The sequence below is a fragment of the Ascaphus truei genome, chromosome 8 (genome assembly GCF_040206685.1).
Source record: "Ascaphus truei isolate aAscTru1 chromosome 8, aAscTru1.hap1, whole genome shotgun sequence".
NCBI lineage: Eukaryota > Metazoa > Chordata > Amphibia > Anura > Ascaphidae > Ascaphus > Ascaphus truei.
The window spans coordinates 66,547,456-66,562,539 of NC_134490.1; the positions used below are offsets into that span (position 1 = coordinate 66,547,456).

Consider the following 15,084-nt stretch of genomic DNA (forward strand, 5'->3'; position numbering starts at 1 on the left):
TTTGTAAAGCAGTGTAAGACTTTGGAAGGTTGAAGTGCTGTAAGATCCAATATTAATCCCTTGACCCTATTTCTTCAGGAACAGCAAACATCCGTCTTCCTAATGAATGCAAAACGCAGCTGGTGGATTGCTAGCTCCTTGGCAGACAATATATGTAACTGCTTTCTAATTGGCTAATGGAAAATAAAAGAGAAGAATAGGAAGACGCCTGGTCAGTGCTATTGGATGGCCGTACCAACCAACCAAAATACATCCAACTAATTTGCATGCAGGCCAAGTGGGGGAATGAACAAGTTTGAGCAGCACCATGTTCACCGACATTACCGTGAACATGTCTTTCTCCATCTCTTCCATCAGTTATACATGGAATGCAATGAAAACAATTGCATTAGGATTTACACGGTAACCCCCAAAATATGCAGCTCCCGTCAATTCTGTCCACATCTCTATCAGTATTGCAGATTCATGGATTGAAATGGACGAATCTGCTCCCCCCCTCTGTAGGGGTCTTCTACACATCACAGTGAAAGAAAACCATGAAGAGGAATTTTACAAGAAGCCGTATAACAGGACAGTGCCCTCCTCCCTGTACCTATAACAGGACAGGCCCCTCCTCCCTATAACAGGACAGTGCCCCATCTCCCTGTAACTATAACAGGACAGTGCCCTCCTCCGTGTACATATAATAGGACAAGCCCCTCCTCCCTATAACAGGACAGTGTCCCTCCTCCCTATAACAGGACAGTGCCCATCCTCCCTATAACAGGACAGTGCCCTCCTCCGTGTACATATAATAGGACAAGCCCCTCCTCCCTATAACAGGACAGTGCCTCATCTCCCTGTAACTATAACAGGACAGTGCCCTCCTCCGTGTACCTATAATAGGACAAGCCCCTCCTCCCTATAACAGGACAGTGTCCCTCCTCCCTATAACAGGACAGTGCCCCTCCTCCATATAACAGGACAGTGCCCATCCTCCCTATAACAGGACAGTGCCCCTCCTCCATATAACAGGACAGTGCCCATCCTGCCTATAACAGGACAGTGCCCATCCTGCCTATAAGAGGACAGTGCCCATCCTCCCTATAACAGGGCAGTGCCCCTCCTCCCTATAACAGAACATTGCCCATCCTGCCTATAACAGGACAGTGCCCTCCTCCTCCCTATAACAGGACAGTGCCCTTCTCCTCCCTATAACAGGACAGGCCGCTCCTCCCTATAACAGGACAGTGCCCTTCTCCTCCCTATAACAGGACAGTGCCATCCTCCTTGTCACAGGCCAGTGCCATCCTCCCTGTCACAGGCCAATGCCCTCCTCCTCCCTATAACAGGACAGACCCCTCCTCCCCATGACACACACCGCTCTGTGTTTGTGTCAGGTTTGAATAAGGACAACTTGTTCTTCCCTGTAACCCCTTAGTTACCGGATCTGCCCTTTCGGCGGAGGTGTACCTCGCAGCGACCCTCCAGCACCCGAGAGGTTAAAAAACGCCCCCTTCCGGAAACCCCGCCCCTCCCCCGGCGCACGTCACGCTCCCGGGTCCCCGCGCATGCGCAGCCTGACGTAAACAGAACCGCTTCTCCGCAGCTCCGGTAGCGCCTACGCTGGAGCGGCCGGACCCGGTAGCCGGACACGCTGAGAGGACAGCGGGCGGTGTTCTCCGGTCACAGCCCCGGGGTATTATTCCCTCCCCCCCTGGGTGTTGTTCTCGGTGCTGATCTGACCGGTTCCATCCGGTTTCTGGCGCCTGCGCAGTGACCGCCCCCTGACAGGACAGGACCAACCGAGCCGCCCCCCCTCTCTCGCGGGTAACGTTCAACGGGGGAGCCCCCTCCAGGCCCTGTCTCTCTCTCTCTTCCCCCCAGTATGGTGCAGAAAGAAGCGCAGGCCGCGGCCGCCTGCCCGGAGCCGGACAAGGAGGTCAGCCCCATACCTCCTGTGCCTGAGCTGCTCCCCTCCGCGCCGACCGGGGAGGACACGGACACCGACACCGAGACCGCTGGGGCCCGGAGGTTCCTGTGCGGGGTAGTGGAGGGTAAGAGGAGTCATTTTATTGAGAGGGGAGGCTAAAAGGGGTAACTGAGGAGGGGGTGAGAGGGCTAACTGAGCGGGGGGGTGAGAGGGGTAACTGAGGAGGGGGGGGTGAGAGGTCTAACTGACATGAGGGCTATCTGAGGAGGAGGGGGGTGAGAGGGGTAACTGAGGGGGGTGAGAGGGGTAACTGAGGGGGGTGAGAGGGCTAACTGAGGGGGGTGAGAGGGCTAACTGAGGGGGGTGAGAGGGCTAACTGAGGGGGGTGAGAGGGCTAACTGAGGGGGGTGAGAGGGCTAACAGAGGAGGGGGGGTGAGAGGGCTAACTGAGGAGGGGGGGTGAGAAGGCTAACAGACATGAGGGCTATCTGAGGAGGAGGGGGGTGAGAGGGGTAACTGAGGATGAGGGTAACTGAGAGGGGTAACTGAGGATGGGGGGGTGAGAGGGGTAACTGAGGATGAGGGGGGTGAGAGGGGTAATTATTTTATTATATTTGGGCCTGTAAGATCTTGCGCAGTGTTTATATTTTTTTATCTTTTCTTGTGTGTGTGTGTATATATAATATATATATATATTTGGGGAACTGGTTGCGCACTCTCATAGTTCAAATAAATTGGTTCCGTGCAGTAAATTATTTAGTCTTGAATAATAGCTTTTATAACCTTCTAGGGCAGGGGTGCAAACTTTATCCCATGTGCACCCCCGCCTGCTCTCGGTGCCTCCCCCGCCACCCCCTGCAAGGCCCCGGCGTCAAATGACGCGGGGGTAATGTGACGTCGCCCCGCACCGGGTTACCATGATGACGCGTCGCTGGAAGGGAAGGTAAGTGTGCTATAGAGGCCTTGCGCGGTCCCCCAGCATTTAATTTAAATGTCTGGGTGGAGAGCGCGGGACCTCTATAACTGCCATGAGCCTCCCCGCCCGAGAAATCTAGCGCACCCCTGTCATAGGGAGTCGTAATACTGGACAAATGAATAAATGATATTTTAATGCTGCATAAAACACCTAGGTAACCCGGCGTTTTGGTTTCCCTGAAGATTGTCCATGTGGGGAGGGAAACGTCTGGTTACCTGGTGTTTGGAACATTAAAATATAATGTTTCCACTACATATGTGTCCAGTGCTTGTATTCCGACTTCCTAGGAGTTTATAGAATATATATTTATGTATTGGTGCTTTACAGGGAATTATACAATAAGCACAGCAAACATAATCAAGCAATTATTAATATTACAAAAGACAAAAAGGCCTAGTGCTGCATCAAACTTGACCTAATTCTGTATATAGTTAAATACTTATCTGTATATCTTCTCATATGCCAGGGTTGTTGGCTTAAATACAGTGGCCAAAGAATTGAACTAAATGACCCTGGCTTATGAGAAGATATACAGATAAGTATTTAACTATATGATATGTCAAGTTAAATGTAGCACAGGGCCTTTTTGTCCTTTGTTCTATACATGAGGTCACAATCCCAGTAGCACTCCTTTTGACACTGTATGTATATGTGGTGGATTTGGGTTCTGAGCTTACAGGGGCTGTGTGTGTTTGTTATTAATTAATATCCTTTTTTTTTTAAATTTTATTTTTAATAAAGCACCAGTATTCTGCCGCACGGTACTAAATGATATAAATTACATGAGCTGAATGATGTGCCAAATAAGTACACAGAAGCACAAACTGATACAGAAAGTAATGTGGGCCCTGCTCGTGAGCTTCCAATTTAGGGCAGTGATTTCCAACCTTTTATTTTTTTTAATTATAATTTTTTAAAGGAACTCTATAATTATATTATGAAATTCTGGAGAACCCCAACCCTCTCTAATAGCGCGTCTGAGATCAGATGCATTGTAAGGAACCCCAACCCTCTCTAAGGCTGCGATTATACAGCCAAAATGCAGGGCACGCGCGCATCTGTGACATCACATTAGCGACGTGCACATTCTACTGCGCACGTGTCTGCAGGCTGAAATCTGTTTTTTTGAATGGACGGCTGCGTCATGTGACGCGGCCATCGCAACCAGAAAACAAATTTGCAAAATGCTTCCAGTGTCTCCCGTATTACAGTAGCATGCGGTGCAACAGTTATGCTTGGTATACGCACTTTGCGGGTATGTATCATTTTTGTTTTTGCGCTGTGCGCGTTTTTATGTATAATCGCAGCCTTATAGCGCGTCTGAGATCAGATGCATTGTAAGGAACTCCAACCCTCTCTAATAGCGCGTCTGAGATCAGATGCATTGTAAATTCTTTTGCACAATTTTCAAATGACCTGAACATTTCAAGGAGCCTTTTAGGACCCTGTTGAAAAACACTGATCTAGAGTGAAAAGGAAATTAAATCCCTGGCCCACAGAGCTTACAGTCTGAGTGGATTTGCTATTTTGGGGCACAATAACGTTTTTATTTATTCATATGGTAGAGATTTATTACCTCAGAATTGCACCACTTTTGCCTTGATACACAGACCCCTCAATCTTCCATTACTGTTTTAAGGATAATGGGTATTTTTTTCAGGGCGGGAGCAGGGGGGAAATAAAATAGATAGATGTATAGATTTAGTGATCCTGGAGAGTTACATATTTTGCAGGCTGATCACATCCTAAACTGAATTATAGCCAATGCCATAGTAGGAAACATGGCAGATCACAACATAACTCTGTATTCCAGAGTTCCCAGTGACAGTGGTTGCACAGAATATCACGGCATGTGAATGTATATTGCCAGGATGGGTAACTATGGGCTACATCCGTACCAGTTTTTGTAGTACGTTTGTAAATAATTTGTTACAATGCTCACAGTATGTAGGTTACTGTCTCAATCCCAGTGGAACTCTGACTTCAAAACCTGAATGATTTCATGTGTGTTGTTTGGTTCCTCTGACTAGAAATGGCCGAATGTGTCCAAGTTCTCTTCAGAAAGAATTTGATGATTTTTTTTTTTTTTGTAAACATTTGGAAACTTGCAAATTTGTTGCCATTTTCCAATAAATATCCGTGTGAAAGCATGGAAATCAACACAGATTTCATTTTGCTTGTTTTCACTTTTAAAAAATCCCTCATTATTTTTAACCTTCAATTCGACAGATGTTTAAAAAAAATTTTTAATTCCTAGTGGAAAACGCAAGTACTTTATGCCACAAAAAAGGAGGTGGATTTGTCCAGTCTCAGATGGGTCCTCGAATATTCGCACTTGCAAATCAACGTGATCTTTGTATCGGATTCAAACGTGTGAATAATATCTCCATCACTACCGCTCACTCATCTGCGTGCTTTGGATTGGGCAGTACTGCTCAGCTATGGCCAGTAACACATTTCAAACACTGTAACTAAATATTATATTGCTATTTATCTGTTAAGCCAAGGAATGTGTTGCATTCCAACTGGAGAACCTCGTGGTGTGTGTGTGTGTGTGTGATCAGTGAGTTATTAGGGTGAGCTATTCAGCTAGTCCCAAACTGCCTCCCAGGCTGCGGTCCCAGTGTGCACTGTAGGACGCGTGCACAGCGCTTCACCGCGACTGGCGGTCTTGGGAGAGATTGCGATTGGAGGGGGCGTGGCGTTTTGCAGGGGGCGGTCATGACCTCACGCGGCTGGTTCGCCCTTATTGGCTGAACCGCCGGCGGGGTGTGGCCACGTCTCCATCGCAAGTTCCAAATACAAAAAAAATGTATTTGAGAAAACTTGCAGTACAGCGCTGGTGCCAAATGCGCGCCAAGGTAATTACTTGGACCGGTCTGATTGGGTGGCGGTGCTTGTACGCACAGCGCACGCCGAGGCCACCCCTTGTAGTGGGCCCGGCCCCATTGAGGGGCGGCTCTTGTGGCTGCTCTTGTGGCTCTTGTCGCTGGCGCTGCAGCGGGGACCTGGCATTACGGGATTTCTTGGAATGTGGGAACGATCCTGATATGGTCTTAAAGCTGTCAGTGAGCGAGACTGTAAAGTTTTGGATTCAACAAGTTGTATACATGTGTGGAATAAATGTGAAGTATAATTTGACTTTGCAGACACAAAACAAAAATATTCCCTGTGAGAGGTTGCATTGCTTCCAACCTGATATAAGCAAACAGAGTGGGTGTTAATGTTTCTGTGGTGCACATTTTGGCCATAAAGATTGCATCAGATACAACAAATAAATCCAATTTTTAAAGCGATATGATTGTTTTTCATAAATCTGGGACAATTTTGTATACCCCTATATTGCACCAGTTCTGAAGAATTGCTAATAAGTGATTCCTGCATGGTTCAACAACTGAGTGATTTGCTTTTTGAAATGTGATAAGTCTTGTCATACATAATCTTTGATGGTCCAGTTGCATCACTGATGAATTGGTAAGGTCTTGTGAACTGTACAAGTGTTTGTATTTTGTTGTTTAATTGACAGGGCTTGACCACAGTTATGGTGTGCATACACGTCTGTGGTAATGGAGCATACATCCTAAAGGTAGTGTTTGACAAGCTGATGGTCCCAGAAGACATACCAGGAGAGAGAGAGCTTAGAAAGTGTCAGTGTTCCTACATAAATAACACACTTAATATATTCCTCTATGAGGAAACCTTATTCTGTCACAGGGGTTTTTTGGGGACCCACACATTTGGTCATCTTCCCTTGCGACCTTGTTTGGTATAAGTGATTGGGGACCCGGGCAATTAAAGAAAAAAAAGCAGAAAAGACATTGGTTGAAAATTGATAGTCTGGAATAAGATGATTTTGCAGGTTTTGGTTACTCTGTAGCAGTTGAGTGTTGGCTCATTTAATGTGGTTTGTACTTTGAATATCTTTGAGCTGGCAGCAAATATCTATTATGCAGAGCCTCCTACTCCCAGTGAGGTGATTTTATTTCTGCTGGTGGCAGATGTTAAAGAAATACAAATCCTCTGTTCTAGCTTGAGCTGGGATATGCATACCCTGCTGGAAATTGTATTGTCTAAACTCCACATAAATTTATTTTGTGATCGCTAAAATGATCTGGGAGAAGTGAGATACCTGTACCTTACTAATATTTTCTGTACTGATCTTACTAGATGTTTCTACTGTCTTTCCTACTGTTGCCCATACTCTCCTAGTCCATACTCTCTATTTTAATTGTCCTCATGGCAGTGCCCTCTCTTGGTTCTCTTCCTATCTGTCTGAATGCTTCTTCAGTGTTTTAATAACTGGGACCACCATTTCTCCACTCCATTTCAATCTTGGTGTTCCCCAGGGCTCTGTTCTAGGAACTCTTCCCTTTTCTCTGTGGATCACTTCCCTGGCTAAACTAAGGGCTTGACCCCGCTGCCTACTACAGCGTCCGCTGTGGCGGACGCTGCACGGACGAGAGCCCTCCCCTCAATGGCGCAGGGCCCGCTGCGAGGGGGGGGCCGCAGCGCTGAGGCGAGAGCTGCTCTTGCTCTCAATATAATTGAGAGCAGGACTCGCGTCGAGCGATACAGCACGCCCCCCGGCGGTTCAGCCAATGAGGGCGAACCTGCCGGGTGACGTCATGGCCGCGCCCCCGTCTCTCCCCCGCCACACCCCCCCGGTCGCTTCCTGCAGCTCCCTGCAGACCAGGTAATCGGCTGCACGCGCCGCCAATCTCGCGGGCGCGCGTTGCAGCGGAGATACCGGGGCCTTGGCCTAATACAGTTATTTTAGTTTTATCCAGTAGCTCACCAATTCCTGCCGCTTTCACAGCCAAAACATTGCTCTTCTGCTTTCCCCTCACGACTTCTTCCCACCTCCATAACTTCTCTAGGGTTGTATCCTTACTGTGGAACTCCTTAGGCTAAGGCCCCGGTAACTCAGCTGCAACGCGCGCCCGCGAGATTGGCGGCGCGTGCAGCCGATTCCCTGGTCTGCAGCTCACTGCAGGAGGAGAGATCGGGGGGGGGGGGGGGCGTGGCAGGGGAGTGACGGGGGCGCGGCCATGATGTCACCCGGCAGGTTCGCCCTCATTGGCTGAACCGCCGGGGGCGTGCTGTATCGCTCGACGCGAGTCCTGCTCTCAATTCTATTGAGAGCAGGAGCAGCTCTCGCCTCAGCGCTGCTGCCCCCCCTCGCAGCAGTCCCGGCGCCATTGAGGGGAGGGCTCTCGTCCGTGCAGCGGACGCTGTAGTAGGCAGCGGGGTCAAGCCCTTACCCTGCACCATCAGACTCTCCTACCATTTACACTTTCAAGAGTTCCCTCAAAACCCACCTCTTTAAAAAAGACCATCCCAGCACTCCATAGAGTGCATAGAGACAACCATAGAGTGAATACCATAAGTGTCCTTTACCCCTACCAGTTGTTGTCATCACGCTTCCATTCCTTTTAAATTGCAAGGATCTCATTACATATAGTTTCATAATATTTTAAGTTGTATGTATTTTATGTTTGTGGCATTACCTCCACGTTATACTATACTGTGGCATATGTTGGTGCCATATAATAATAATACTCCTCTCTTGCGTAGTGTTTTGTTTCCCAAATTTAGCAAATTAGGTGAAAGTCATAAATTACAGTTTTCTGAATTATCTGGGGTAATTTTTGTATTTTGCCCAAGAAGTGCCATCCATGGGTGAAGAGGCAGTGAGTAAGTATTGTGCAAAAGTGTCTGCTAGAGATTCCTGTGGTTTGGAGGAAGGCATAAAGCCAATGGAATCCATTCTTAAATATTCAATGGCATCAGAAAGCTATACCTCTGAAATGCAAACCGCTCCATTCATTGTATTGTATATAAGGCACAAAAATGATTTGATGCTGTGCAGCTACACTGGTCATAGTTGGGTATATGTTCTTGGTTTTTATTCTGTGCATGCTGTAATCAAATGACCTCATCAGCTGGTGGTGCTGTTCGTAGTAAGGGCAAGAGAACACATGGTGCTTCGCGGCGCCACGTGCGCGTGCCTCTGTCTGCTGGGCGATGTAGGATCATTCCGTCTGTTGGGGATGTTCACACAAGTGGTGACATCCAGATAACCGGCAGGAGAGAGAAGCACGGGGCCCGACCGCTGCCATAATGCACAGCTCAGTGCACATTCTGCTGGCGGGGATTAATAAAGTTACAGGGTGGGAGTGACATGTCCTCCCGCATCCCCTCCTTCCCTCACACTGAGGTGTTCGCCCTGGTTGAATGGGGGGGGGGGAGGAGAATGATTGACAGCTGCCTGACAACAGCCGCAGCGGGGGGGGGGGGGGGATAAGGGGGAGTGCAGTGGGGACCGTGGGGGAGAACCTTTTTGTTTGTGTTTAAAATCATGGTTTTCCTAATCTCTATCTCTAGAGGTTATACCATCATGACCTTTAAACTGCTTTGGGCTCGGCAGAGCATTCCATTATAACCTGCCATATTTCAAACACCTATCTCCTGGACGGTGCATCATATATAAAAAGAAACCGCATTGGAAATGCCAAGAGGAGATCTCATAAATTATTATCCCCCAAAAATGTCAGTCGGCGCAGATTGCTGCTTTTTAAGGTAATTCGATAAGAGCTTGTTCCATGTGACATGTTCATTGATCCATAAACTTGCGAAATGTGGAAGTTTGTGCATAAATGGACCGGGAATCAAATTTAGTGGAAGTGGGACTTTCATCCTAAAATGCTCAGCCTTTCTAGGGTCCGGTCTGATCTGTCATGTGGTCTCTCTTCTTTAGCTGTGTAATAGATGATCAGTGGATGATCTCTCATTCTCCTCACCTTATCCATTTTAAAACAACAGTCCTTAGTCCAGGGGTGGCCAACTCCAGTCCTAAAGGGCCACCAACAGGTCAGGTTTTAAGGACACCCACTGCTTCAGCACAGGTGCCTCAGCCAACGACTGAGTCTCCTATTGAGCCACCTGTGCTGAAGCAGTGGGTGCCCTTAAAACCTGACCTGTTGGTGGCCCTAGAGGACTGGAGTTGGCCACTTCGGCCCTAGTCGAATCATTTACTTGATAGGGACCAGAGGGTCCTCCGGAGGTGAACCACATTATTTTCATCTCCATGGACACCCTGGTCCTAGATACTTACTGGTGTAGTCACAAGAGGACCCCCACCCCCCCTTTTGGGTTCGGAGCGGCAAGCCCAGAAGGACCCTTGTTCTATCTGGCAACGTTGGGGATACAATAAGGTTGTCTGGGCTGGCTCTGGCAGCCAAATAGGCTGACGATGCAGCTGTCCATGGGGACCCCTGATGGCCATGTTTGTGGTCTGCCACTTCAAATATCTGTGGCATCGTAGGGTTAAATTACAGAACAAAGATCTCGGTATACTGCACTCTCTAATGCACTAGATATGTATTGATGAAGTTATTAATATTTAGCCTTTATTAGATATATGTTAAAATATAATCAGAATTTTTCATAAAACACAAACATACACTGTAGGTGATAGTATTCTATATAGTGAATAGCACAAATAAAAATGTGATTAAACAAAGGAAAAGTAATTAAATTGTAACATCTTTGTTTATAGATGTTAATATATTGTAGCTGTTTGAGCTGTTTATACTCAAGCTACTATCCTCAAGACAGCCTAATATCTAGTTGAATTTATGGATGAAGGCAGTGATGGTGGTATTATGCTATCATCTATTTGGGTAAAATTACATAGTATGTATATATTTCCAGCAATCTATATTGGACTATATCTAAATATTAGCTTAGTCAGTAGTGTTTAAGCATATATAGTCCACTTTATGTATTGTTGTATTACATATTTGACTCTACAACTATTTAGCAAGTATAGGCTTAAGTTTAACCCCTTTTGTGATGGGGCTAATATAAAGTTTTACTTTATAGTATCTTGAAGGCTCAGTTTGAGTATAACATGTAACCAGTTGTTCAGCAGTTGCTAAAGATCACCCAGTGGCTAAGTATTATTGTCTTTGCAACTGCTGTTGAAACTATATCGTATCTAAAAGGTTCAGTAGGAGTATGAAATGTAACCAGTTGTGCAGCAGTTGCTAGATATCACCAGGTGACTAAGTATCATTGCCATTGCAACTGTTGCTTAGCATGGATGTTTTTTTCTTATTCCCGTAGTCTAATATATTACTGAATGGTGGTCTTCTATTAACTGATTCTAGCTGTAAAGCAAAAGTATATAAGCCCTGTACTGCTATTTTGATATATTTATAGGCTGTTTAAGTGTAGCACAGTTATTGAAACATTTGTTACTATATTGCTTATTCTCCGTCGGGAGCGGAGCTGATCGAAGGAGCTAGTAGAATGTTAGTACGCTTCGGTATGTCACATGACTAACGTAGTGACATCAGAACGGCGACCGACGCTTGTTTCGAGTCGTATGACTCTCACAGGTAACCAGAGCTGCACTTGTGGTCGTCCTTAACTAGCTACTCTGTTGCTATGGTAACCATTGCAGAGTCAATTTGTAACTATTTATTATCCGGAGACCTTTTAGATTGTGCGTTTGGGCATATAGTAAGTGTATAGTGTTTGTAGGGTTTCTTTGTTGTTGATAACGTATTATCACAAGATCCCTGTATACACATTCATATGTATACTTATAATAGTTTAATTTATTACACAGAATTGAAGTTCTATGTGGCTTAACTATTAAAATCACTGACATACTTTATCATTTATTTATAGTAGCATTAATTATATTATAGTATTTATATTATTTCAATATTGTAAATAACAATGAACATATTTTTATATTTTTTTAATATTTATCTATGTTATGTACTGTACTTTTTCAAGCAATTGTATTTTTGTATAAATTTACATATGGCTGAATATATATATATATATATATAATCTCCTCTGTCTTTTAGATTTTTATATATTATGATAAATTGTTTCATCTATATATATTTTTTTAGCGTGTTTCATTAATTTGACTTTTTACAGATTTCTCAATAGTTGCTAGTTGTTGTTAAAGCTTTTCCCTTTAAACACTTCTAGTATAGATATTAATACATGTGAGTGGGTACCACTGAAGAGCCCGAATCGGACATTTGGTTGCGGCGTTCTCACCGCGACCAAATCTCCGCCGGCATTTTGCCACAGAGGGACGCTCAGCCGCCGGCCGCGTCACTAAGGTATGTTAACCTAAGGGGTTGTGGCGGTTTGGGGTTTTAGGGTGAGGTTATCAGGGTAGGGGATTAGGGTAAGGAGTTAAACTGATTAGGGTAGCGGTTTTTAGGGTAGGGTAGCATTAGTATTCAGGGTTATGATTGTGGATTTTTAGGGTAAGGTTAGGGGACTTAGCGGCCGTTGGAGAATGGTCCCGGCGGTGAGGTGAGCAGTGGCTAAACGCTGGCGGTGATTTGGTCACGGCGAAACACCGCGGCCAAATGTCCTAGACTGTTGCTGATCTCTGTTTCGGGCAAGATTTATAAAGAATGGTTCATTTTTTTTATTTCTTTAATCAGGGTTTTATGGAAGGCCCTGGACTATGGAACAACGGAAAGAGCTTTTTAGAAGGTACGTTCTGCTTGGAGAGAATTGTTAATTTTGTTTTCAGTACAGAAACTCCCCATTCGGGGAGTGAAGGTGTTAAAAGTAAAAAAAAAGTTATAGCTGTATTCTTTGTACAAGTTAAATCCATTGGCATCCATGATTTATCTTGAGGAACGGTGCATTCACCCTAGTACCAAAGTGGTATTAATATTGTACTGGGAAAGAAAAGTTATATCTATGGCGCTTGGCCCCAAGGAGTACTGGATGAAAAAGGATATATACAACCAGATGGAGGGTGATACACACTTGGGCTCTCCTCGTGTCGACGATCAATCATGGAAAAGATATAAAAACAAACATAGTGTAATACAGTAACTAACAAAAAACATGAAACACCACTAACAAATACTAAGACAAACAATTGCTGAGACAGATAGATGACTGAAAAAAGTAAAAAACATTTAATATAACAACAAATTGTTCAGTAGAAATAAAAACACACAATAAAAGTCCCAAAGTTATCCTGTAACTGGCTGAAATCACCAGCTCCTCGTGGTGACGTGGGGAGCTAATGGCGGCAAATTCAAAGATGCTTCGGTGAAGAAGCAACACAGCACGGCTTGCGGGGAACAGGACAGCTAATGGAACGCACAGTGATACCAGGGACCACCCTACGCGTTTCGGAAGACTGCGCTTCCGTCCTCATACTCCACATGGCTACGCGTGGCAGACGCTAGAGAGACGTGCAGGAGATGCATTAGCGTTCTATGAGAGGGGATACTCTCCGATTATCCACTGCCAACTACCATCTAGGCTCCGGTAAGCGGGCATTTCAGCCAGTTACAGGATACCTTTGGGACTTTTATTGTGTGTTTTTATTTCCACTGAACAATTAGTTGTTATATTAAATGTTTTTTACTTTTTTTCAGTCATCTATCTGTCTCAGCAATTGTTTGTCTTAGTATTTGTTGTTGGTGTTTCATGTTTTTTGTTAGTTACTGTATTACACTATGTTTGTTTTTATATCTTTTCCATGATTGATCGTCGACACGAGGAGAGCCCAAGTGGATATCACCCTCCATCTAGTTGTATATATCCTTTTTCATCCAGTACTCATTGGGGCCAAGCACCATAGATACTGTATAACTTTTTCTTTCCTTCTATATCTGACCTTGGGTGTCAGAGTTATATCCCAGGCTGCTGGCAATTCCCAGGTGATTCTAATTAGCGCTACCTTTTTTTCGTTGATTAATATTTTACTATTACACACTTGTCATGGAACAAGAATCATATTTCTGTTTGACCCCCCTCCCCCCCCCCTTGCAGCTTCTGCTTGTCAGCTCCTTAGTTTCAGCTGCATGTATTTTGACACACACACACACACACACTGTGCGATATATTACTATTTTGCCTTTTCTGCCTCTGAGCATGTAGTCAGTGAGTTGCTACAGCAACCCCTGAGATCTTTTCTCAGAATTGGCTATTCTGCCCCCCCCCCCCATGTCTTGCTGACAGTTGGTCTGTCCCTAGACTATTCCTGTTTCCCAGATCCCCCGCACTGTCTTACTTCCTGACACTGGCTGAGTGAAAACCCCTTCTATGTTACACTCCTCCCGGCAAGGCCCAATCCTTTTCACCTGCCCTTAACTACGAAGCACCTATAGAGAAGCACTCTCCCAACACACCATTACATCCACAAGTGCCTGTATTCATTGCCGCTTTTTTAATAAAGTGAAGGAAATATAACAGGACTTGGTGTGCTTTGGAAAGGGGGCTGAGTTGAAGCTATCTGGGTCCATTCATACCCCAGACATGACCCTGGATCCAGAATAACACTTTTTTTGTCACTAAAATCTTTAATGTTTCTATTTTAATCAATGATTTTGAAGCTCCCCCTTACTCTTTCAAATGGTAATATTCTTTATAGGACCTTCTATGTACTGCAAATTGTTGATCTTCTGTCAATCTTCTTGCCAACATTAGCCAAACCACTTAAGGGAAAGGCGATAATCTAATTTTATATTTCAGCAGTCCCAATAATAAAATACACTCTTTTTTTGTTCTAAAACAGATATTATTAACTTGGGGGCGATTCCATTTTTCTCAAGTAGGCAAATAAACGTGACCTATTGTGTGGGGACTTGTACTATGCGTTTTTTTAAATAGCTTAACGCAGTTTTTATCTTGTTTATTTCTTGTAACCTCACTTTCTTTTTTTTAAACTCTAGACTTCAGAAGTGGGGACTTAATACATACCTGTATGCTCCAAAAGATGATTACAAACACAGAATGTTTTGGAGAGAAATGTACTCCGTGGAAGAAGCCGGTAATTATCCCAACCAACCCATTCAGAGATACTTTCTGAACAAATCTTACAGTGCTGGTGAAGAATGTCGCCTCCCAAACATTTGTGAATACAATTGTTTGTTACCAGGACTAGTAATATGCTGGCAGAGAAACCTTTTTGTTAAAGTAAAAACATACAAATGCTGTCCGTAATATAATACACGATAATTCTCAAGGTCCATACTAAATGTAATTAATTGATCAAAATACTTTGTTCTATAAATTGACACGGGTATCTCTGCTACATATTTAGTAGTGGACTTGAATTAAAGATGTCAGCTAACCTGGTAACTATTTCTAAATATAGATCATAATTTAATATATGATCCAGACTGGGTGA

The 15,084-nt window shown here is 44.6% G+C and overlaps 1 protein-coding gene across 1 annotated transcript in view; it reads left to right on the top strand.

Moving 5' to 3' along the window:
• Positions 1-1,533: 1,533 nt before the first annotated feature.
• Positions 1,534-15,084, top strand: part of OGA (O-GlcNAcase) — a 31,181-nt gene continuing 17,630 nt past the window's right edge. The window contains exons 1-3 of the mRNA XM_075612417.1: positions 1,534-2,036; positions 12,371-12,422; positions 14,627-14,724. Of these exons, the coding sequence (XP_075468532.1) occupies positions 1,868-2,036; positions 12,371-12,422; positions 14,627-14,724 (319 nt within the window). The 5' untranslated portion in view covers positions 1,534-1,867. The remainder of the gene's footprint in view (positions 2,037-12,370; positions 12,423-14,626; positions 14,725-15,084) is intronic.